At 40.5% G+C, this 22,999-nt stretch overlaps 2 protein-coding genes across 4 annotated transcripts; one reads left to right on the top strand and one right to left on the bottom strand.

The window, feature by feature from the left end:
* Window positions 1-1,381: 1,381 nt before the first annotated feature.
* Window positions 1,382-10,701, top strand: entpd5b (ectonucleoside triphosphate diphosphohydrolase 5b). 2 transcript variants are annotated; one of them, XM_078274147.1, is made up of 14 exons: window positions 1,382-1,471; window positions 3,788-4,020; window positions 4,393-4,469; window positions 4,739-4,882; window positions 5,377-5,452; window positions 5,938-5,973; window positions 6,257-6,345; window positions 6,427-6,509; window positions 6,839-6,900; window positions 7,261-7,362; window positions 7,688-7,831; window positions 8,124-8,180; window positions 8,385-8,500; window positions 10,023-10,701. In XM_078274147.1, the coding sequence occupies exons 2-14, from the start codon at window positions 3,789-3,791 to the stop codon at window positions 10,104-10,106; spliced, it is 1,302 nt and encodes a 433-aa protein (XP_078130273.1). In that variant the 5' UTR covers window positions 1,382-1,471; window position 3,788; the 3' UTR covers window positions 10,107-10,701. The 2 variants fall into 2 exon arrangements, with proteins under 2 accessions (XP_078130273.1, XP_078130272.1); XM_078274146.1 differs by having other exon boundaries at window positions 8,124-8,189.
* znf410 (zinc finger protein 410) lies at window positions 9,951-22,444 on the bottom strand. 2 transcript variants are annotated; one of them, XM_078274144.1, is made up of 12 exons: window positions 22,340-22,444; window positions 21,896-21,982; window positions 21,764-21,815; window positions 21,512-21,656; window positions 19,869-20,054; window positions 17,884-18,105; window positions 15,788-15,947; window positions 14,836-15,017; window positions 14,272-14,361; window positions 14,006-14,125; window positions 12,828-12,947; window positions 9,951-11,049 (listed from the first exon to the last, which is right to left on the bottom strand). In XM_078274144.1, exons 3-12 carry the CDS (start codon window positions 21,794-21,796, stop codon window positions 10,949-10,951), a joined length of 1,359 nt encoding a protein of 452 aa, XP_078130270.1. In that variant the 5' UTR covers window positions 21,797-21,815; window positions 21,896-21,982; window positions 22,340-22,444; the 3' UTR covers window positions 9,951-10,948. The 2 variants fall into 2 exon arrangements, with proteins under 2 accessions (XP_078130270.1, XP_078130271.1); XM_078274145.1 differs by lacking the exons at window positions 9,951-11,049; window positions 12,828-12,947 and adding an exon at window positions 13,178-13,787.
* Between the last annotated feature and the right edge of the window lie 555 nt (window positions 22,445-22,999).

Genomic DNA, 22,999 nt, shown 5'->3' with positions numbered 1-22,999 from the left:
GAAAAAAGTGATAAAAAAGTAATAGTATAGTATGTCGAATAAAGCCATTGTATAGTATGTCAAAAAAAGTGATGAATGCCATAGTATACTATTTTATTACTTTTTTATTTTTGTATGTGATGAAAAAAAATCATAATATAGTATGTCGAACAAAGCCATAGTATAGTATGTTGAAAAAGCCATTGTTTAGTACATCGAAAACCACGATAAAAAGTCATAGTGGTATGTCGAAAAGAGTGGTGAAAAAAGTCATAGTATAGTATGTCGAAAAAAGCCACAGTATTTAGTATGTAGAAAATAGTGATAAATATAGTATACTATTTTATCACTTTTTTATTTTTGTATGTCGAAAAAAGTTATAAAAAATGTCATAGTATATGTCAAAAAAAGCCATACTATATAGTTTGTCGAAAAAAGTGATAAAAAAGTTATAGTATAGTATGTCGAATAAAGCCATTGTATAGTATGCTGAAAAAAAGTGATAATAAATGTCATAGTATAGTATGTGGAAATAAAGCACAGCGAGGGCAAGGCAAAGCAGCTTTATTTATATAGCACATATCAGGAACAAAGAAATACAAAGTGCTTTACATAAAACATTAAGGAGCAGTTCAAAACAATTAAAAAACACTAAAAAAGACAATATTATGTCTAATCAAATAAGACATATATACATACAATTTATAAAGTATAAGAATAAGGTTACAGTGCAGTGTAAGAAATGAACATTTACTCAAAAAGAAAAATCTTCATCTTTCATTTAAAAGTACTGAGAGTTGCAGTGGACTTGCAGTTTTCTGGGAGTTTGTTCCAGATATGTGGTGCATAAAACGTGAACTTAGTGTAGCATGTTGAAAAAAGTGATGGAAGCTATAGTATTGTATGTCAAAAAGTGATTAAAAAGTCATAGTATAGTATGTCGAAAAAAGTCATTTAAAAGCCGTAGTATAGTATGTCGAACAAAGTCATAGTATAGTATGGTGAATAAAGTGAAAAAAAGTCATAGTATAGTAGTGTATCGAAAAAAGTGATAAAACAGTCATAGTATAGTACGTCGAAAAAGGCCATAGTATAGTACGTCGAAAAAAGTGATAGCATAGTGTATCGAAAAAAGGTGATAAAACAGTCATAGTATAGTATATTGAAAAAAGTGACAAAAAAGTCACAGTATAGCATGTCGAAAAAAGTGATACAAAAAAAAGTAATGTTGAATGTTAAAAAATGTATACAGTATGTCAAAAAAAGTGGTCAATTAGCATTCACACAATTATGCTCATGCTGGCATATCCTTTGACACAACAGGCTGTTTTGTTCTTTGTGGGCTATCTGTTTTGTACTCAGCATGTTTTATTCGGTCATCCACTGATGAGCCCTGCATGAGACTGAAAACAACTTTATCACAACACGGGTGACGTCACGACGACTCAGCTGCGAGACGACGAGTCGTGTTACCAGACGGACAGACATCATGGTGAGCTCGGACTGTGTTTAGCGTTCAGAAAGCACTCCCCAAAGTTAGCTACAGATGTTTTTACTTGCGTGTTTTATTGTTTTTGGACAAGTTTTAGGTTCTTCGAAGAACACGCTGTAACGTGCGGCTAACTAACGTAGATAGCTTTTTAACAAACTTCACCGCCTAGCTTTCTTTAACGTAGCATTCACGCTAGCTAACGTTATCATAACTAACGTGAGAAATAACGTTAATGATAACCTTTAGAACTCAAGAGTTTGTTTTCTAGAAATACTGTAGTGCTGCGTGTATCTAGCTAACCTGTGAATTGAATGCATGACTATTTATATATAACCTGCTTATTTCCTTCTGCTGAATTCACATCCAGCCGGAGAACATTGGCTTATGAAACCTCCTGCTCACTGACACCACCTTAGTTCAAAAAGCAAAACCGACAGTTGATTATAACCTTTATGGACACTGTAGAAGTATATTTTTATGGTTACTTTCTGTTACTGCTACAGTAAAAGTACGTTCTTGGCAATGGCAATTGCCATTGTCCGCCGGCATGCCTCTTTTTAAATTCCATATCAAGTGAGACAGCCCAAGAAAGATTCAGTATAAGCATCCTAAACCACTATATAATGAATTAAAAACATTACAACTCAAATACCTTATATAACTTTATAAAAACAAAGGTTCAAGAAACTCCTCAACATTTCTTTTGAAATTTCTACAAGGTTATGTGGAAATGTATGGCTTATATTCCTAGCAATAATCACAAAATACTCTTCTGTTTTTGTTTGCAGTATACATTGCTCTCAGACAGTATGGTTTGCATAGTTTGGTAATACTGATAAACACTACTAGGTAACCAATGCTGCAGTCAGAACATTGTTTTAAATCAGGAACTAGTTCTACAATGTGATTTTGAGAGTTTAGAGTCTCGGTTGCATGTGTCTACTGCCTTTTAAGCTATTTAAGAACTACACATTCAATTTAATTTTATTTATAGTATCAAATCATAACAAGAGTTATCTCAAGACGCTTTACAGATAGAGTAGGTCTAGACCACACACTATAATTTACAAAGACCCAACAATTCCGGTAGTTCCCCATTACTACAAGCAAGTTTTCAAAAAATGTTGCAAGAATTGATCAGGATTATAAGGTGATTTTGAGTGAATCATTCAAGGCTTTCTTCTCCAAGGCTGACACAGTTCCCTTTTTTGCTTTGCCTCAGAGCATACTGCCCACTCTGGAGCCACATATTTACTTTACATTAAAACAAGTCACTGGAGACCTCGGTAAAACCATAGTCTCATAAGTCCACACTGCCAGATTTATGAAGATGTCTTCGTAGTAATACATGCTCTTCTCAAATACTGAGATGTAGGGTATGTGACTCATCGTTTTATAGGATGGCCATGACATGAAGTTCAGTGGCAGTTTCTTACACACATAACTAGTTCTGTAAATTTATGAGGCCTGGTGTATTTTGATGTTTAGTATTTCTATCTTTTTCTAGCAGTGAGTAGCTACAAATGAGCAAAAATCCAGGCCACAAATGAAAATGATCTCATGCTTCATTTTAAAGTCGCACAGAGGAGCATGCACCCTTTGCAGTAGGCAAATAAAACCTTCAGGAATGTATCTTTAGTCATTACTCCTCGTTACAAATTCCCACTTAGCTGCTGAAACATTTCAGTGATAAATAATAAAGGGGCCGACTATAAAGTAATTCCTATGGTATGTCCACTGTCAAGTTGTAGCATTTCTATTAATTTTTGTAACTTGCTCTTGGCAACAGCGCAAGTTAAATGCTCAACATTCAACACTTAAATTGGATTTCACGTGCAGTAGAATTTCTCATGTCTTCAGTCTCTGAATTTTCAATGTAAGCAGAGTGACCGTGTCTCAGCAGGGGTTTCCCACAGAGCAGTGCCTCACTGAAATCATGATGGCTCGCATTAAATATGAGTTTTCTAGAGAGATGTTCAGACATGGTTGAGTTGCTGTGTATTGATCGAAAGATCAAATGTTTAAAGTCCACCAAGTTAAGTCCAACATGGTGGTGGTGTAATGTTTTCTAACTTCTCTATAGGAGTTGACTCAGCAGGTAGAGAGGTTGATTTTGGGGCATGTCTCTGGTTGGTTAGCAAGTCTGACGGGGCGTGGTCTCTATTGCTTCTTCCTCTGTTGCTTGGCATGCTGTCATTTATCTAGTCAGCAGCAGTTTGAGCTGCTTCTTTTTAGCAGTTCAAACCCTTTTAATAAAAATAGTATCTTTACAAGTGCTGTAGAAAGAATAATATTGTTCTTTGGTTGATTCTCCAGAATGAAGATGAAGCTCACTGTGCCACTTCTACTCCTGGTCCTGCTCTCTGTCACAGGGCTGAGCCGAGCCCAGGTCAAGACCTCTCTCCTGGATTTGACCGACAACATGTGGGGCATCCTTCCCAGTCTCAGCCGCCCAGCAAACCACAGCCGCATCTTCTATGCAGTGATGTTTGATGCAGGGAGCACAGGGACACGCATCCACATCTACACCTTCATCCAGAGTGACTCAGGTAATATTGGACAGATTACTCTGACCGGCTTTCCTCTGCTCTTTTACTGATGTTATCATACCAGCATCCAGGATGAGAGGCAGGTTAAATCATATGTGTATTTACTTCACTAAGTGCATCATGTCATGTATTTACGTGGCCTGAGATCAATTGATTTACAATGCAAACAGCATCCTCACAGCCTCTCCATTCTGTAAACCTGTACATTTTCACCTCAGGGGACATAGGTTATACTCAACTTCACTTCAGAAATAATCCTATTTTGTCAGATATTCAGCAAATGTATGCTAAGCAGATTTAGGCCTCTTAATGCTTTAAATAGCTGCTGCATATTTGATGTGGGCTAATCTTCTATTCTCTATCTTCTTTTAGAGCTGCCTGTTTTGGACAATGAGATGTTCCATTCCATAAAGCCTGGTTTGTCAGCATATGCTGACTCCCCTGAAATGGTGAGTTCATTGTCAAATCTAATTGTTTAAGTCGAAGGAAACGGTCAGCTGGCTCTACATTGTATTCAGAAACATTGCCAGTAGCCTCCCACTGCAGCAAATCACATTGCTAATGAAAGTAAGTAGGAAGTGAGAAAAGTAAAATGACAAACAAGTGAATATTCAGCAGCCTGATATGTAACACTTCAGTTTTCTCAACTCACCCTGTTGTCAAAAGACCGTTCTGAGTGGTGCTGTTTTGTAACGAGCATTTGTGACTGTTTTTAAAGGCTGGACACACAGTGAGGATGTTATTGAAGGTGGCCAAGAAGACTGTGCCTCGTCTGGAGTGGAAGAGAACTCCACTGGTTCTCCGAGCTACAGCTGGACTTCGGCTGCTGGCTGCAGAGAAAGCCCAGCTTATTTTGAAGCAGGTAAAAGAGTGCATTGGTACTGAGACATGACATACTGTTAAGACCTCTGTAACGTAGAGTGCAGTTTTTTTTTTTTTTTTTTATCATAAGGGAGTTGTTTGGTGCTATGTTATCTGTCACTTTCTAGGGAAAGTTCAACCTCTTATCCAGGGAAGGAGCAGGCAGAAGGGGAAAGAACATTTTCAGCGTTATGGCAGGTGGTACATATTGTTATCAGAGTGGTGTGAGCTTAGTCTGGAAGGCTCTTGTGGAGGGGATAGGATGGCAATAGATGGCCCTGGGGCACCTTGGAAGATAAATTATACTTTATTAATCCCCCTGAAGGAATTAATTAATCCCTTCAAGCGGAGGGCATCTCTGTATGAGCTACCATTACAGTAGATACCATTAAGGCTATTTCTCTGCTGCTTTTCTTGGTGCCCTCATGCTCTCATTCCCCCTCTCTCCCTTTCTCTCTCTCTCTCTCTCTCTCTCATTCTGCCTCTCTTCCTCAGGTTCAACATGTGTTTGATGACTCTCCGTTTTTGGTCCCAGACAACAGCGTCAGCGTAATGAACGGCACAAATGAAGGTAACGTCTGCCCACCCTCTGCCCTGACAAGCAACACATTCGTCAGGTTATCACAGCCACTCATGTTCTTCCTGTAGCACTTTGTAGGTGGCATCAGTGATCCTTCTGCCCTACTTTATGTGTGCTGTGCAATTTCCATGAGGCATCTTTTGTTGACTGCAGACTTGCAGCAGATTATTGCTGTCTTTTATGATGATATTTAAGAAAATGAAATTGCTCTTCGCCACAAAGTTGTTGTGACCTTAAAAGTCTGTAATTATATGGTGAAAAGTTATTGTCTGTTGTGCCACAGTGTAACTGATTTGTCAGCATTTCAACCTTGTTTATAGAATTATAGTTCTTACTCCTGTGTTTGCACGTTTGTATATGCTGTAACCATTGTAATTACTGTGAAAATTTGTCGTCAGCTTTTCTAAAATTACCTTGTGCGTTCCACCTGAAATGTCCGTTTTCTGTTTCTTGGTGTGCTTATCTCTTTAATGTAGGAATCCTGGCTTGGATATCTTTGAACTATCTGACAGGTGAGTACTGTAAACTCGCGTCCAAATTTAACTTAATGTCTGAAACTATCATGGTGTCTTATTATAGACCCTGCTTCACAAATACAGGCTGAATGTTCAAACCTATGATTCCGTTGCCTCAAGGGGATAGCTCTGATCATTATCGGGCTCTGCGTCGGAATTTTTCCTACTTATGGGTTGCACATTCTGTGTCAAATAGGCCTTTTTGAAGATAGCATCTAAGGTATAACTGATTAGCGCCTCTCTGTTTTGGCTGTTGGATTAAAGACGGAAATGTTTTCAGGTCACCTGAATGCACAAACCAAGAAGACAGTGGGAATCTTGGATCTGGGAGGAGGATCCACGCAGATCACCTTCCTGCCAAAGCTGAGGGTCAGTCATTTGATGGCATTCCTAGAGATAAACTCTTAAGTGATTAGTAGCCCACTATATATCCTTTATATTTCACTATAGAAAACCATTGAAAGTGTTCCTGTTGCTGATTACGTTGCCAGATTCGACATCTTTAACTCAACATTCGAATTGTACACTTACAGGTAACCGATTCGATAATCCTACATTTGAATTATATCTGATTACATCAAATCACTTCCTGATTTAATCTCTTTTCGAGGTCATTTCCATATGTTTTTAAATTGGCTTTTGGTATTGACTAACTGTGTTAATGCTAGTGCCTTTGTTGTTGTAACTTCAGTCTGATCTGTTTTTAATTAGGAAAACCTCTATTATCTGCTTAGTCATTAGGATGGGAACAACAGGCAGACACCATTTGTTTGGCCTATTTTCAGAATGACTTACTTGTTACATACACTGTCTGTTCCCGGTTGGTTTCGTAACTGTATCACAATCCTTTGACTTCATCCAGCTACCTTGGAAATGGACTGATGGCAGGGCGACTGGCCACACTGGGCGCTTTGGGTGCAGAAGGTACTGTACATGAGCAAGAGTTGCCATTAGCTGTGTGTGTGTGTGTGTGTGTGTGTGTGTGTGTGTGGGTCTCTGAAGGATACTGAGTCACAACAGTGAGTCAGTTCTCTTCTCTTAGTGCTCTCTCTAGTGTTGTTACCTTCCTGCCTATTTCTCCAAATACTGAGCAAAGGATGTAACGAGAGATGTTTTTTTTTTTTTTTTCCGGGATGCAATTTCAAGCGAGTTCCTGAGATTAAACACCGAAGGACTTTGGAGAAAATTGTGTTAGTGACTGAGTCAGTCTCAGACCATGGTGACCTGGCGTGAAGCCATTGAGCCAGTTAGAAGATTAAACAGGTCACGTCTGTGCTCTAACAGGGTTGGAGTGGCGGGTTTTTAAAAGTCCCTGCCTGCCAAAGAAGTTCAGGGATGAATGGAGATTTGGAGGGCTGACCTATCAAGTGAGCGGGGACCCAAATGGTAAGATCCTATTTATTCTTGGAAGTATAATCAGCCTGTTGAGTCGAGTAAAACCAAAGATACTGTATGTGGGAATCAACATTTTTAAACATCCCTGTGAATTTTATTGTGATGAGGGATTTTCAGACTACAAACATCCAGAGTAAATCCGAGTATGTGACAGATTTAAGCGAATACAAAACTGAACATTCTGTGACTGCAAGCAAACATCTGCAGTTATGGTTCTGAAGTCCATTAGAATGGACTTAGGTGAATTTAGCATAATTTCATAATGTTGTTCCAGCATTTAATGCATAATTTACATCGCTGTTGTTTTCTTTTCCAGGTTATGCAGGGTACAAGCTTTGTTATCAGGAAGTACTTAAAGTGGTGAAGGGGATAATTCATCAGCCGTATGAGCTCGAAGACAGCAACGTATTCTATGCATTCTCCTATTACTTTGACAGAGCTGTGGATGCAGGCCTTATCGGTTAGTACACACACCCTCTGTACACACCTTACATAATTATACAGACCCAGCAGGATGTTATTACCCATACAAATGCAAGACGCAGGCAGGGAAATGTGAGTCATCTGCACTTGTCTCAGTGGATTTGTCGAACTATAGGTGTGTAGTTATTAGAGAAATTGCTTTCCTCTGCCAGTCCAAGCTGAACGGGCACAAGCTCTATTATTAGCATCATGAAAGTGGGAAGGTGGATGTTCTCTCTTAATGAATGGTATAGCATTAAAAATGTGACCCCAATCACTTCCTGTTGCAGATGGGGTCCGAGGAGGGATGCTGGAGGTCAGAGACTTTAAGAAGAGAGCTAAAGAGGGTGAGATGGGTAAAGCAATGCATCCTCACTATGACAGATCTGCAGCTTCCCTGTACTTGACACACAGTGTGCATCTCAATAGTCTGGACTTTTAGCTAGCAAGCTACCTGTCCTCGCTGCTATCTGAAATCCTGCCCTCATGCTATTGGCAGAATACAGATGACAACCTAACAGACACATGAATTCCCCTTTTTTTCTGCTCAGTCTGCAATAAGATGACCAAGTACCCTCCGATCAGTTCTTTCCTGTGTATGGACCTGACCTACATCACTTGTCTGCTCAAGGATGGATTTGGCTTCAAGGAGAGCACTGTGCTGCAGGTGAGCATTACACAACCCAACCAAAGGGTTTGTGGCATTGCTTTTATGGAGGCAACAGATGGAATATTTTTCAAAAGCTTGCAAACTTGCAATGCATTATAAAATCAACTACTCGTGTCAGAAGGTGTGTAGCTCAGACTTAGAGTTGTAGGACTCACAAAATTACATAAAAAGACATTAGCATGGTTATGTTTAAAATAGCCTCAATTTAGCATTTGTTAGTACCATTAGATAAGGGGACCATGGCATTGATGGCTATGAGTTATCCTTTTCTGTCGCCCGACATTTGCAAAAAACTAATCGTATGATATATTTTTTTTTAGGGCTGTCAGCGTTAATCGCGATGCGATTAAGGGCCGACACAATGCGATTAATTTTTTTTAATCGCATGCCAGCATTTATTAATTTATTTTACACTTCACTCGGCTTCGCGTCGTGCCTAACAGGCTACTATTTTGACCCTTTGCAGCACCTTTACTTATCATCAAGCTGCCACTTCCTCGTAACACATCCTGCTGCTGCAGGCTGCAGGCATGATGGAGAAACACAGCAGCAACACAATCTGAATGGAGCTTTTTATTTTCCAAAACTCCCGGACGGCTCGTAGACAAGTCGAAAGCCATATGCACATTGTGTAAAGCCAAATTAAAATATCACCGAAGCACGTCAAGCTTGAGCTACCACCTACGGAGCTAAGCATAGTAGTACAGTTAACGTGATGCTACCCGCTAGCATGCTGGATAGTGCTACTTGCCGACCTGTGGATGAAACCAAATCCCAAAAAATTACTACAGCTCTTTCGAAACGGGTGGCAACTAACTGCAGACCTGTCAGCATCGTAGAGGACTCGGGTCTTAAAGACGTACTACGGTTGGCATGTTCTGACCTGTCTCGTTGCCGTCGAGGGAGACAGTAGTTTCACCACACACAGTCTGTATGACACGGAGAAAGCAGCCACAGTGGAACTGCTGCAAGGTGCTGCAAACGCTGTCTCATTAACCGGTGATCACTGGACGTCAGTGACTAATAAACATTATTTAGGAGTTACTAAACACTATATTGACTCTAAGGATAGGGATTTTTAGTTTTTTTAGTTAGGTACTTGGAGAATTGTGCAATAATGACAGATTCACACATTTTTCTTACGTCTTACTTAAGTAACTTTCTTTGCATTCATTTGATTCCCAATCAAGACACACTGGTAAAAAATTGCTTTCGATTGTTAATATGTACTTAAAAACTGTTCTGAAATGCAAAATAGAATTTTAATCATCTGATTAATCGTGATTAACTATAGAAATTCAGTGATTAATCGCGATTAAAAAATGTTATCGTTTGACAGCCCTAATTGTTTTTTAAAATTCTAGTACACACTTTGACATAATCACCTAAAGTGATGCCCCATATAAATGGGAGCACAATTAATGCTAAAGGAAAGATTCTGCACAAAAACTGTTAACTTTTTTATTTCAATAAATATAAAAGGCATTTGAGTGATTTGGTGGGTTTTTTTTCCTCCTAGTTGACCAAGAAAGTGAACAACGTGGAGGCAAGCTGGGCATTGGGCGCCACGTTGGACCACTTTCACAACCTGAAGATCCACTGAGAAGGGAGGAACAGCCACTGCTGATTTAGGTGGTGCTCAGTAACAAACACGGGTAACGTCGTGCACTACCTTATCTAACGGCCCCAGACATCTGCAGTGTTGCATAAGGAAGGAGCCAACCTCATGAGTAATTCTTAATTTCTCATGAAGCAATTATTCTCAAGTGTTGTTTCGAGTTGTAAATGAGCAATGCGTTTCCTACTCGGAGAACAAGTCAAGCACTGGAGGATGACATCAGAGTGAAAGATGTTACCAATGACACTCGGTTTATGCAGCTTTGGGCCATTACTGGATACATGATTAGTTGTTAAGCTGGTTGTGCTGTGACCAGTGTTTACATGCAGCAATGTGATATACTGTGCTCCAGTAGTTTCTAGTATCAAGTGTGTGGTAGTTAGTAATAAGGATAATGGGGTATACACATGTCTGGTACATTTAAATTTGACAGTCGATCATATCAGCCATTGAAGTTATAAAAAAATAAGTGGCACTCATTTTCCGTTGGAGAATATCATCACTGCATTTCAACCCCAGACTGCTGTTTACAATGTTAATGCACATAACACATGGACATTATATTTTCATAAACTTTGAACCCGTCTCAGTATTTCTTTGGGAGCATTTGTTTTCAAAAACTAGAGAAAAAAAGGTCGTTTGTACAAACTTTGCCATTTGACACTTGTCAAAATAAAACCATCATCGGTTGCTAATTACAAATATCTACAGGGGTGAAAGTCAGCAATTCATCTATTTACAGATGAGATGTCTACGTTTAGTCCAATGTGACTGTCAGTCTAGCGTTGCTGAAATAGGCAGTGTGTGACATTTTTCATAATGGCAGACTACAGCAGCGCCACCACATCTTCTCCATATGCATGGTCTTCTGTCGTCATGGTCACCAGTTCATGTGGCTGAGAGAGAACAACCACTGAGTCTGAAGAGCCTGGAGGGAGGGGACACAAAGATCCTTCAAACTTCCAAGAGAAACTACCTGGGAACATGAATGCTGTCTAAAAGTGAGACTCCTGTCAATCAGTACGTACCTACAGTCATTAGGAGACAAAGCACTTTTCAGGGCCAAAACTCTACTAGAACATTTGTCCTTGAGTTTTTGCAAGCTTTCACCTTGTTATGCCTTTTTGATTTTAATGCTGACGGGCCAATTTAGGAAGCCGAAGGACATGTACAGACCCATGTAAAACTGAGCCTATAAAGTATTCAGTCCAAGGGGGTCAATACTTATTTTCAGGCATTACATATGGACTTTAAAGCACAATTCCGGCGCAAAATGAACCTAGGGGTTAATAACATGTACCGAGTCAACCGTTCTCTGGGATATGTTTTTATGCTAATCGAATGCGTCTCTAGCTTGAAAGAAGATACTGCAAACCGCTGATTAGCTTCTTACGCTAGCCTTCAGGGCAGAGAGCTATTTAGGCCTTGTTAGTGGTGTAGAAATAGCGATTTACCCTCTGCCCGAAGGCTAGCGTTAGAAGATAATCACCGGTTTGCGCTAGCTTGTTTCAGCTAGAGACACATTTAGTATGAAAACATTTCCCAGAGAACGGTCGACTCGGTACACACACGTTATTAACCCCTAGGTTCATTTTGTGCCGGAATTGTCCTTTAAGCTCTGACAAATGGGAACAATTTCAAACAAGTGTGTTGAAATCAATAAATACATGCTATATATCCCAAAATGTATGTTACCACAATATAATGTACAAAACAATACACTCATATTAAATAACCATTTAGCCGTAGGCATTTTCTAGTACATGGGTGGACAAAATTACACACAACACTGATTTTGTTGAGACGGCCAGAGGTGTTGACTGAACTCTTTTGAAGTGTTGTTACAAAAATACCCTATTAAGTCACAGAAACCCCAGTCAGACAGACTATCAGTCAAAAAAAATAAAGACAATAAATTAAGAAAAGAAATAAAAACACTACTACAACAACTTCTAATAATACCACCAATGTAAATTGGAGAAACAGCCTAGAAGATGATGTATAAGCACTGCACACATATAGTTCAATATTACAACCTTATATTAACACGTCAGCATCACATGCATCAAAATTAATCATAAAACATTTACACGGAGGATCTAGTACATTTGACAGCATTGGACCAATAATCAGGCGACGTAGAATCCGCACCATGCAACGCTCCAGTTATAAAATCTCCACTAAAATATTTTCGTAAGGAATGATCCAAGAGTTGAATGAATAAATCATAAATGGGTTGGGACCAACTTTTCAGAATAACAATTTTAGCAAGGACTAAAACCAAGACGAAACAAGGCAGGACTGAACAGAAAGAGGTTTGTTAAGCAAGCTACCAACAAGCTGTGTTTCTCAACTTCGACAATCACTATTCTAACATGGGGCTTCAAGGCAAGAAAAGCAAAGAGGCCTGATAGCTGCTGTCTGAATTGTTCGTTCATGGTCCAAAAAGAAAACATCTCAAAGTCATGACAGCTTGAGCAAACACGAGAAAAGTGGACTGTCAAAGAGTGACAGTTGTTACCAAAAGACTGACACGAGCAATGATTCAAAAACACTTCGCAGGACATTAGCAACACCACAAGTTAACTCAGCACCTCTGACACTGACAGAACAGTGTTAAGCTTCACTATATTATTGTTGTGACATGTTATTTAGTCCACCCTGTATGTATTGGGTTTTCCCTGCCATCGTGTGTAAAAGGCATACCTGGTGATCTCAGCATGGCATGGTGAAGATTCATGGGTTCAACAGTTGATGTCATGGTAACCATACCATCTCCATTTTCGCCATCTGCCTCCAGCAGGCTGCTTTGGGTCAGAGCCTCTCCTGTCAGTCACAGACAGACAGACAACCAACCTTAGCTTTTCCTACAAAAGTAGCAACACACACTGTACTCAATCCACCATATTTATAGGATTTACAGCAAACAATCTACAGTCATTCTGAGAAGTCAATGTTCACAGCTGAAATCTGCTCATTATTACTAAATTTAAATTACCTTTGACGCTTGTGTGAAAATGTTTTTTGTTGTTGTTTTTCAGGACTGTAGTTATTCCAACACAGTCGATTCAATAATTCATCCAGTAACTCAGAAAGTACCCCTCTGTTGTGAAGCAGCATCTTCCTTTGCGCTGCTTTTACAAAAGCCTATTTGGGGAGACTGACCCGAATAAATCTGCTGCTTATAATTAGCTTTGGCAGCACTTCCTCTGTGGTGCTTCCCCACTGCTACACACATGTGACAAGTAGACAAATGCGCTGTCTGCTTTCAATGTTTCACGCCACAAAAAACTCATTTAAGCTGATCTTGTACAATTAGACCATATGTTGGAAAGTAAAAGAGCTCAATGAGAGACGCTTAATTAATTAATCTGGAGAGGTTCTGAAACTGATACTACGAATAGAGGCAGGAGTAAACTTGGGTAAATTTCCCACAGCCGCAGTGGGAAATTTGTAAGGTGATGGCAAAAAGACATTTGAGTGAGGCATGAGAAGCTGGAAGACATGAATTTGAGTTACTGTGCCATTTTAACTTGGTAAATACATACTTTTCAGACAAATCTGACCCCATCACAAGACGCCCAACAGGCCTATTTCTGCAGTAGAGCTGTGCTGCCTCTACTTTCCCAGAGATATGTGCAGTCTAAAACAATCCAGCTACTGGCCCTGAAGAATACAAATTTGAATGATACATTTTTAAGCGCCAAAAGTCATTAATTATTTCAAGAAATGTTTCTAAATGTAACAAACCAACACTATCTCTATGCACATTTTAAAATGTATGGGCTGCTTGAAGCTACATAATCCAAGGATTAGCATAACCATCCACTGCACTGTGCGTGCGTGTGTGCGTACATGCGTGCGTGAGTGAGTGAAAAAAAGACCTGTTTCTCTGCTTTCACTACTGAGCCCGTCCTCTCCGTGTCTCTTCCTCATGTGGACGTTTCTGCTGCCGGACTGAGAGAAAGTCTTCCCACAGATCCCACAGTGATGAGGCTTCTCACCTGAGAAACACAAAGAGATCCTGTGATCCCGTCTGCGATTGATACGGGATGCATCTCTTCAAAGCAAATGATGATATACTATGTCTGTAGCACACCAATCACGAAAAAGTGCTCAGCTGTACAGCTGTTAACTCTGTCCCACTCACCAGAATGTACGAGCATGTGTTTTCGTAGACTGGAATACTCTGCAAAGGATCGCCCACAGCCATCTGCTTCGCACAGAAAAGGCTTCTCTCCTGGAAACACACACACACACACACACACACACACTTGATCTCTACAATAGTAAGAATTAATGTAGTAAACTTACAGAACTCATGGTGACAGCTGACCTATTTTGACGCACAAGAACGTAAAAAGTTGAATATCATTTCATCCAACTAAGTAGATATTATAGTGCATAGAAAGCTGTTCTTCCAGACATATGGGCAAAATATAAAACACTGTATAGTGTAGCTGTAGTCTAACTGGTCGAAGCAGACTGTGGAACAGGCCTTCAAAAATAATCTTAACGTCACCCTAAATAAAATATGACAGAGTACTGTTACTTATTGCAGCAGTGAAATGGAGGCGCCGGTGCTGCTGACTCTTCAAATCTCTGGCCATGACTGCACCAAGGAAGCATTAAATGAGCAGAGCCAAATGGCCTGAGTCAGTTATTGCTTCCAGCGTGTTTGGGCCTTTATACACAAATATCTCCTGCTCCCCACCTGTGTGTATGCGTCTGTGGTTCTTCAGGTTTCCAGCTGTGGTGAACTTCTTGCCACAGTTCTTCTCCTTGCAGATGAAGGGCTTCTCACCGTTGTGAGTTCTCATGTGAACCTGCAGCCTCTGCAGCACGTAGAAACTCTTCCCGCAGCCCTCTGCGCCGCACCTGAACATTCGGTCATTCCTGGGAGCCGAGATAACCAAACACACAAGCCTCGGTGTCTCCTGTGTGCACGTTTCATTTGCAACAGCCCACCACAATGTCAGACAGGGCAACCACAAATAGATTCCTCCTGCTCCTGCACTACAAATACACACTTCTTTCTAAGCCTCCGCTGTGTTTCTCCTGTTAGGTTGCTCTGTCTGCCTCCACCTTAAACAATCTGTGGAAAACACCGTTCAATCACTGCTTTGACTTAACTCTAAGAAGTAATATGAACAGCTTATCATAACACAGCTGTCTTTATGATTGATGAACAGTAAAGCCGACACTAAATGTACCACTTTCATAAACTAACTTAGTCTCAAAAGCTGGGCAAAACAAGGCAAGATGCAAGTAGTATTTACTCTGATGTTTACATAAAGTAAATCCTATTGTCAGGGATATTATCAATTTTGTTGTAGACAATAAAGGTCTGACGAAATCTATGAAGATGATTCAAATTGATTTTCTTTGCCTGCACACTTTTCACGCACTTTACAGTAATACCTTGTGTTTAAGACTTCAAACATCTGTTTTGCATTTTGGTTTTACAGGCAAACCGTGTGTAATAACTTGTATAAAAAGGCTGGAAACTGTATTAGACTGCAAGCCTTTATTATTGTTTTTAAATGTGATATATGTTTCCACATAAGCCAGGATTTGCACAGAGTTAAATATTCATACTTGTGGCATCTTGTTGGGACTGCTGTCTGAATCCATTATCTTCCCTGGCCGTGTGTGTATTGTGTCACCTGTGTGTTTTGAGGTGGTATTTGAGATGAGCCGGCCAGGTGAACGTCCTGCAGCAGCCCTCAAACGAGCAGCGGAGGATCTGCTTGGAGAGGGGGCGGCTGGTCCGAGACGGCAGCTCTCGCTTGTCCCCGTCTGCTGTCAAACTGTGTGTGTGGTCACCTAGGCAACCAGAAGAGGAAAGTGAGCGGGGTTGTGCAGAAAACAATACAGGAGTGCCAGGCGGCCAGCCTCTGGAGCCCGGCTGTATAAAAGCTAATCATCGGGAACTGACTGAGACCTGCCGAACAACTGCAGCCAAAAGAAAACCACCCGAAGCTGAATGCAATCACTCGCTTTTCACCTGCCCGGACTCCCCGCTTTGAATGCCTTTAACTGGTCCAATTTTGCATACGGCGTGCCAGTAGTAATGCACCTAAAACTGATACCCCACTACTAATCAACAGCAAGTTAGTAGGAGGGCAGCCATTACACTGGCTTTAATCCCCAACTGAAACCACTTACAGTCTGCTGCAGACATTTTATTCAACAATGTACAAAGTATTTTAAGCCCTTTCCTAACTGGTGCACTAGCTCAGAATAAGACATCATAAACCATGGTAAACAGACCCAGGTTCCGATGGGAGGAGATCAACTAGGAGCCGACAAAGAAAAAATGAAAAACTTCACTCTCATATCAATTTTCTAAACAGGACCTCTGGCTGCAATTGGGCTCAGAAGGAGTTCAAAGATCAGAGCTGTAGCTAGGAGGCAGGGTTGCCTTGAATGTCATGGGCAAATTCTTTATCTCTCAGGCAGCCTGTGGAGGGAAGTTAAAAGTGGTTGTGATGAAGTCCTGACTCCTGGTGTGGGTCAACAGCTTGCTACGGCACTGTGCGTGCGCTGCAGGAAATGAACTTTTGTCTTGGGTCAGAGTAGATAGCTTCACCGTTGAGAGAGTGAGAAGAGATTAAAGGGAGTGAGCAACAGGTTAAGATATAATGTTGGCAAGCGGAGAAGCTGCAGTAAACAACTCTCGACAATCAAAGCAGAGTTTGGAAACGAATTCTGTCGAACACATTTTCTATCATACTTGATTTGGAAACTTTTGGAATCTATTTGCCTATTTGACTACAGGGTCAACATTTTGGTTAACAGCTATCAGACTTTTTCTTGGCTGAGAGCAGTTGCTATGCAACCAGGGAAAACTGCAGGAAGTTACTGGTCCCGGCCAAAAAAACAAAACAGTCCCTGGGCGCCTGGGTAGCTCACCTGGTAGAGCAGGCGCCCATGGGTATTTAGAGGTTTACTCCTGGGCGCAGCGGCCGTTTGCTGCATGTCATTCCCCCTCTCTCTCCCTTTTAATGTCTTCAGCTGTCCTATACAGTATAAGTAAAGGCCTAAAATGCCCAAAAAAGAAATAAAAAGTTACGTGCGGATTAAACAAACACGATATAACATGTTAATTAGTTAGCTTTAGAGGTGCTGTTTCTGATCACCGGTGTGTCCTCTCCCCTGTCATGTCTTTGTGGTTACTGCTCTGTTTTTTTCCTGTTGTCTAACCTATGTCTGTCTTTCTGATCACTGCACACTTGTACCCTCTGAAGCCTGCATTAGTCATACTTCTAAATGCACATTAAATCCTCACAGACAATATGTGCTGAAGCATGATCAATGTTTCACCATAATGGGCCATTTAGACCGTCACTTGATATTTGCAGTCAGACTTGCAAATCCGTTTAGACGAAGTTACTAATTCATTTTGATTTAGAGACTTATGATGAGAAGTGTTGAACACAGTTTCAGTCGGTGCTGATTACACTTCATTTTCATCTCGGCGCTGACCTCATTTCTCTTCTTTCTATCTTTGATGCCTGCTATAATAAGTAGAACAGCCAATGATGTTGTCTTACCATAAACATGTGCAGCTTCCTGTACACAGCCTTCATTTCATCTTTATTTTCTCTCTTTTCATTTTACATGACATCACAGACTGTATTGTACATGCCACTGGCACTGCACACATCTATAAACAGCAACGTGGTAGTATTTTATTATGAAGTGCCTGTTTGACTTTACTGTCCGGTGTAAAGGACCTCTAAGACAAAGTGACTTTTACCGTTACTGACACTTGCAGCTCTGGCGTCTTGGCTGGCCTTGGCATCTCTGGCAAGCTGTGCTCTCGTGGCGGCAATCAGGCTGTCGTGTGCCAGCTCCTGTACCCGCAGATACCAGGGAGCACTGCCATCGATCCCATAGTCCCCTGATGAGACCCCCTCATCGTCATCCTCCCCGGCGCCATCTGCGGCGAAGATCAGGGACTCTGAGGAGGCTGTGATGCCTGAGAGGGTGGAAAAGAACCACTGTGAAACAATCCAATTCAAAGCCAAATGCAACACTCTGCATGATCATCAATGGCGTCAGTCCCTCTAGGACACATTTATGAATTCATTATTGTCCTCCCATCACGCTCGGCAGTTTTGGGTTTGATGTTAGAGCTTTATTCTGAAAGGCTAGGAGTATGCTGGACAACTCTCAAATTTCCACACAGGGATGAATAAAGTATCTTATATAGGGCTGCAGCTGTCGATTATTTTAGTAATCGAGTATTCTACCGATTATTCCATCGAGTAATCGGATAAGAAATACTTTTGTTTTATTGAAGAGCAATAATAAACAATAGTTTGGTTAAATTTTTGGAAAAAGATACATTTTTGTTGCCTACATTTTACAATATCATCTCTCAAAAAACTAAACGTGTGTGTGCATAAGTGCATTTAAGTGCCATATTACATTGTAAAATGTTTAAAGAAAACATTTTCTGAAATGACATCAACCTCACACTAAGGCATACATTAAACATACATAAACATGACCTTAAGTTGTGCAACTTAACGTTCAGAACTACAAGTTTCATCCTGAGACTGATCTGTATTTAGGCCTATATGTAAATATATGTATATGTAAATATTAATTATACTCAATCAATTTTCATTTATATATTTGATTACAATGCTACACAGCTCTGTTACACTTATGCTAGTAGAGCGTTGATCAGCTGTTTCTCCGAAGGGATAGTCAACAAGTCGGCTCTTTAGATCAGATTGTGGTCACCGCTACGTATTTTCTTGTCTTTGTTTTTGCTAGTTGTTGTGTTTGGTGTAGTTTCATCGTCCATACGACTCCGTGATTTACTTTTGTTGGGTCCGCTTCGTGGAATGGATGAGAAATGTTTTCTGCTGAGATGCTGAAGCATTGACGTCGTGCTGTTATTGTGGTAAGCTAGTTCGGTTTTTCAGTAGACACACTGTACAGAGTTCTCGTTTTAATTACGTTTGAACTGATTCCAAACTTTGGACACTTTCTGTCGTTTTCTCCAGCCTGTCTCTTCTCTTAGCCCCGCACTATTTACGCTCTGGCATGTGTCGTCAGCAGACTGAGCAGCGTCTGGTGTGCGACAATAATAGTGAACCGTGTGGAAACACCGTCCGTCAGCAATACAACGTTGGTAACACTGACTTAACGAAGCTTCGAGGCAAATCATTTTTGCATCGAGGATTTTTTGTAAGCGAATAATTCGAGGAATCGTTTCAGCCCTAATCTTATATCTATCTATCACGTATTGAAAAAGCACAAACACGCTAAAAATCAACAACAATCCTTTATTTAGGATTTGAATTTAAAGTAACCATAGACAGAAAGTGATTCTGTCTGCTGAAAGGCCTTTTCTATCCTTCACATCGCTCACTGATTCACAGACGGAACACAGCACACTGCACAAAAGCTGTAAGTTAATTTTTTTGGCTCCCCTGCTATGGTCTGATGAACCAAGAGAATGGGCCTGCCAAGGATCATTTCTTTCAGCCAAAATAATTCACAGTTCTTCATGAAAATGTGTCACCCCATTTCTTTTTAGCGCTGTGTGTAGAATCGGGAGCCGTGCAAGACACAAAGTGCTGACACAAGATCAGATTTAGTGAGTTTTAATTTTAAACTTCTCACTCTTTTAAAATGGTGTTTGAAATCCATCAGGAAGTGACTCACCTTACAGGAAGAAGCTTTGGACTCTGTTAGTAGTTAAGGGTTGGTTTAGTGTTTCTTTACCTTTTGCAAGGTTCAGTAGTACGTAGGAAGGGCTGTCTGACTGTTGGAGGTCATGGAGGATGGGTGGGGGGCTGGGTGAGGCCCGTGGATGAGTGTGTGTCTGGACCACTAACGGGCCTCGCTCTGACACGCCTCCGAACTCTGACAGGGAGGGAGAAGTCTCAGGCCCATGGCTCAGGCCTCCATCTGAGGGGAAAACCATTGTTTGTTTGTTTTAGTCCTGAATTAAACACTGCACCGTATCTGCAAATTAATATCACAAATAATCAAACTATGTTTACACTGTCAAATAAGTGCATGGTAATCGATTGCTTTAGTGACATGAGTGTAGACTAGCAAAAATATAGATGTAAAAATAAACCTTTTCAATTATGTAACGGGCAAATGTATTTACCCACATTTATTAGGGGTGCACAAAAAAAAAAAACGATTCACAGTATGTAAATGTATTTACTTTTCCCATGTGATTGCAGTAGACATACAATTTATAAAAAACAAACAAAAAAAAACATAAAAAACACATGTAACACACAATCATTTTCTAAGTCTTCTCTACATATTCATACTATTATCTAGAAACTCCATACACACCTTACAATGTTTACATCTTTCATACATTATGGGCATTATTCAACTTTTAAAGCCAGTAAACCAGTTTAATGTCAACTTTTTAACATCAAGCATTCACACTGCAATTTCAGAAATTGCCTTCTCTACTTTGCAGTTGAATTAAAAAAATGTGGCATATGTATTCCATGACTTGTACACTTTGATGCAGAACTGGGGGGGGGGAGGGAGCAGAAACAAGTTAGCTAACAACATGACAAACTTGTTAGCATAGCAAACAGTTGCTTATTAACTTATCCAATAGTTATGGAGCAACATTATCATTCATTCGTATTTCTGGCCTCCTTTTAGCTCTGTTTTTGGTCTCCACCAACTCCTGAGGGAAATATCTTGCTTTTTAGCTGCTAAATGCTTCACTATGTTCACCAGATTCAGGTGATACTTCTCTGTAGCTTCATCACTACAAGCCACCCCTTTCACATTGTCATTTGATACACACAGAGAGACAGGGCTCACGTCGTAGGAGCTGAAAAATAAATAAAAAGATTTGTGCAATGTTGTAATTTTTTTTTATTTTATAAAATGAATATCGAAAAAAGTAACGTTCAGGAATCAGTATCGAAGTCCCGGTAGCGGTATCTGTAATGGTATTGAACATTTTTGAACGATACCAAGCTCTAGTGTTACCAGTTACCACATGTCACACAATACCACAATGTGATTTGTGTGTGACTCCTTTTAATCTCTAAATATTAAAGTGGCTATAATCAATGTTTTTACTTTGATTTTACAATTGACTTTTACGATGCGTGACGTTAGACAGTCAGCTTTATTAGATCTTGGTAGAAGCATGCTGATTGGCTCACTGACGCTGATGAGATTTACTCATTTAGGTATTTAAATTTGGTATTGAATGACTAGGCATTTTTTCGATACTTTAGAGGCAATTTGGCGGGTGTCTAAAAAGTATAGAATTCGGTACCCAGCCCTAGGTGACACTGAAAATGAGCAAGCTCGGAATAGTACTGCTAGTATTTTGACTTGTGGTGGACAAAACAATAGCAGAGGCTGCAGACCTGTGAGCTCCAGTGGGCTGCACAGCGAGCTCTCAGCTGGAGGCAGCAGAGGCAGAGGCAGGGGCAGGCAGGGGTGTTTGGACTCCGAGTCCTCCAGACCCTGCACCAACGGGATGGACGCGTTTTGCACAAACTGCACCAGCAGCTGAGAAGAGAAAAAGAGAAGAGCCAAGCTCGTGTCTTATTTAATGCATTATTCCAAAGTCTCCTGCCTCTGCAAATTAACACGGGTCATGGAAATGATGCCAATACCTCTGGTTTGGAGTCAAGCTCATCAGAAAGCATGGGTCACCCTGTGTGGAACCTGCAGAAGGAGAACACTGATCCATCAAAGGCACCCAATTTTGCAATAATTGGCACACGTCTAATAAAACTAATTCTTACCTCAAATTTCACCTGCTAAATGTTGGATTCTGTGTCGGTCATACGGGGTGGGTGCAGGTCGTCTTTGTGTCAAAACCATCGCACAATCTGCGGTCAAACAACAGGACAAAACGTCAAATGAGCAAGTGAACGTTGAGGCTTTGCTAGCTGACAGCGAATCGCTACAACTTGACAATTAAATGCCAAAAACAAGGCAATCAAACAATGCGGCTAAAGGTTGACATTGACTGCACCGCGTCAGTCTAAACTGTGGTGGATAAAACACGCAGATGACAGACGGTCTTGTTAAGTTAGCTAGCAGCGTTAGCAGTTACCAAACTAGCTACCGGGGCTAACAGACAGATGTTAGCTGCTGCCCGGTGCCAGAGCCCGCCCGCTGGCGACACACTGTACGTATATGTAATGTAATTAAATCTTAAGTGACATGAAACTAATTATTTTTACCTTGTTATAGTTGTATAGCTGAGCTAAAGAGTGAGAGTACTATTCATATTCTTCTTCTTTGAGTATGAACGGGATGCTGGCATCCTTAGTGTTGCATTACTGCCATCTACAGGAGTTAGCAACCGCCTTGCCCTACAGTTTCCATTTTCCACACAAGGATCCATGATCGTCGACGCCACCCAGTGGTCTAAACTGTAAATATTTCTTCCCTGGAACAGTGGTATACAGGCATATAGGCTATAGCCAAGGCGGTATTCACCACTTTCTCGTTTAGCATTCACTTTTAAGTATCCTTATTTTAAAGCTTTCCAAGTAAGTGTAAAAACATACAAGGACGACTCGGGCTTTTTGTTGTTCTTAAAGTACAGACATAGAAATACACGATTGAGATTCCAAATATTTGAGTTCAAAATACTGAGTTCCAAAAATGTCACACAAAAAATTAACTTATTTGCAATATAGGCTTTGTGGCTCCTGAAGTGTAATCTCGTGTTTGCAAAATCCACACATTCTGTTTTTTTTGCTGTAAGTGCAGACACTTCTCACTTTCTCTGAGGAGTATGTGGAAAACTCTAAAAAAATAAAAATAAACATCTCAGTCTTCCTCTTTCTCACCTCTATCCAAGATTCAAGACATGATGCTCCTCTTTATGTAATCAA

Source organism: Sander vitreus, chromosome 18 (genome assembly GCF_031162955.1).
Source record: "Sander vitreus isolate 19-12246 chromosome 18, sanVit1, whole genome shotgun sequence".
Classification (NCBI taxonomy): domain Eukaryota; kingdom Metazoa; phylum Chordata; class Actinopteri; order Perciformes; family Percidae; genus Sander; species Sander vitreus.
This window is presented reverse-complemented; position numbering and strand designations above follow the sequence as displayed.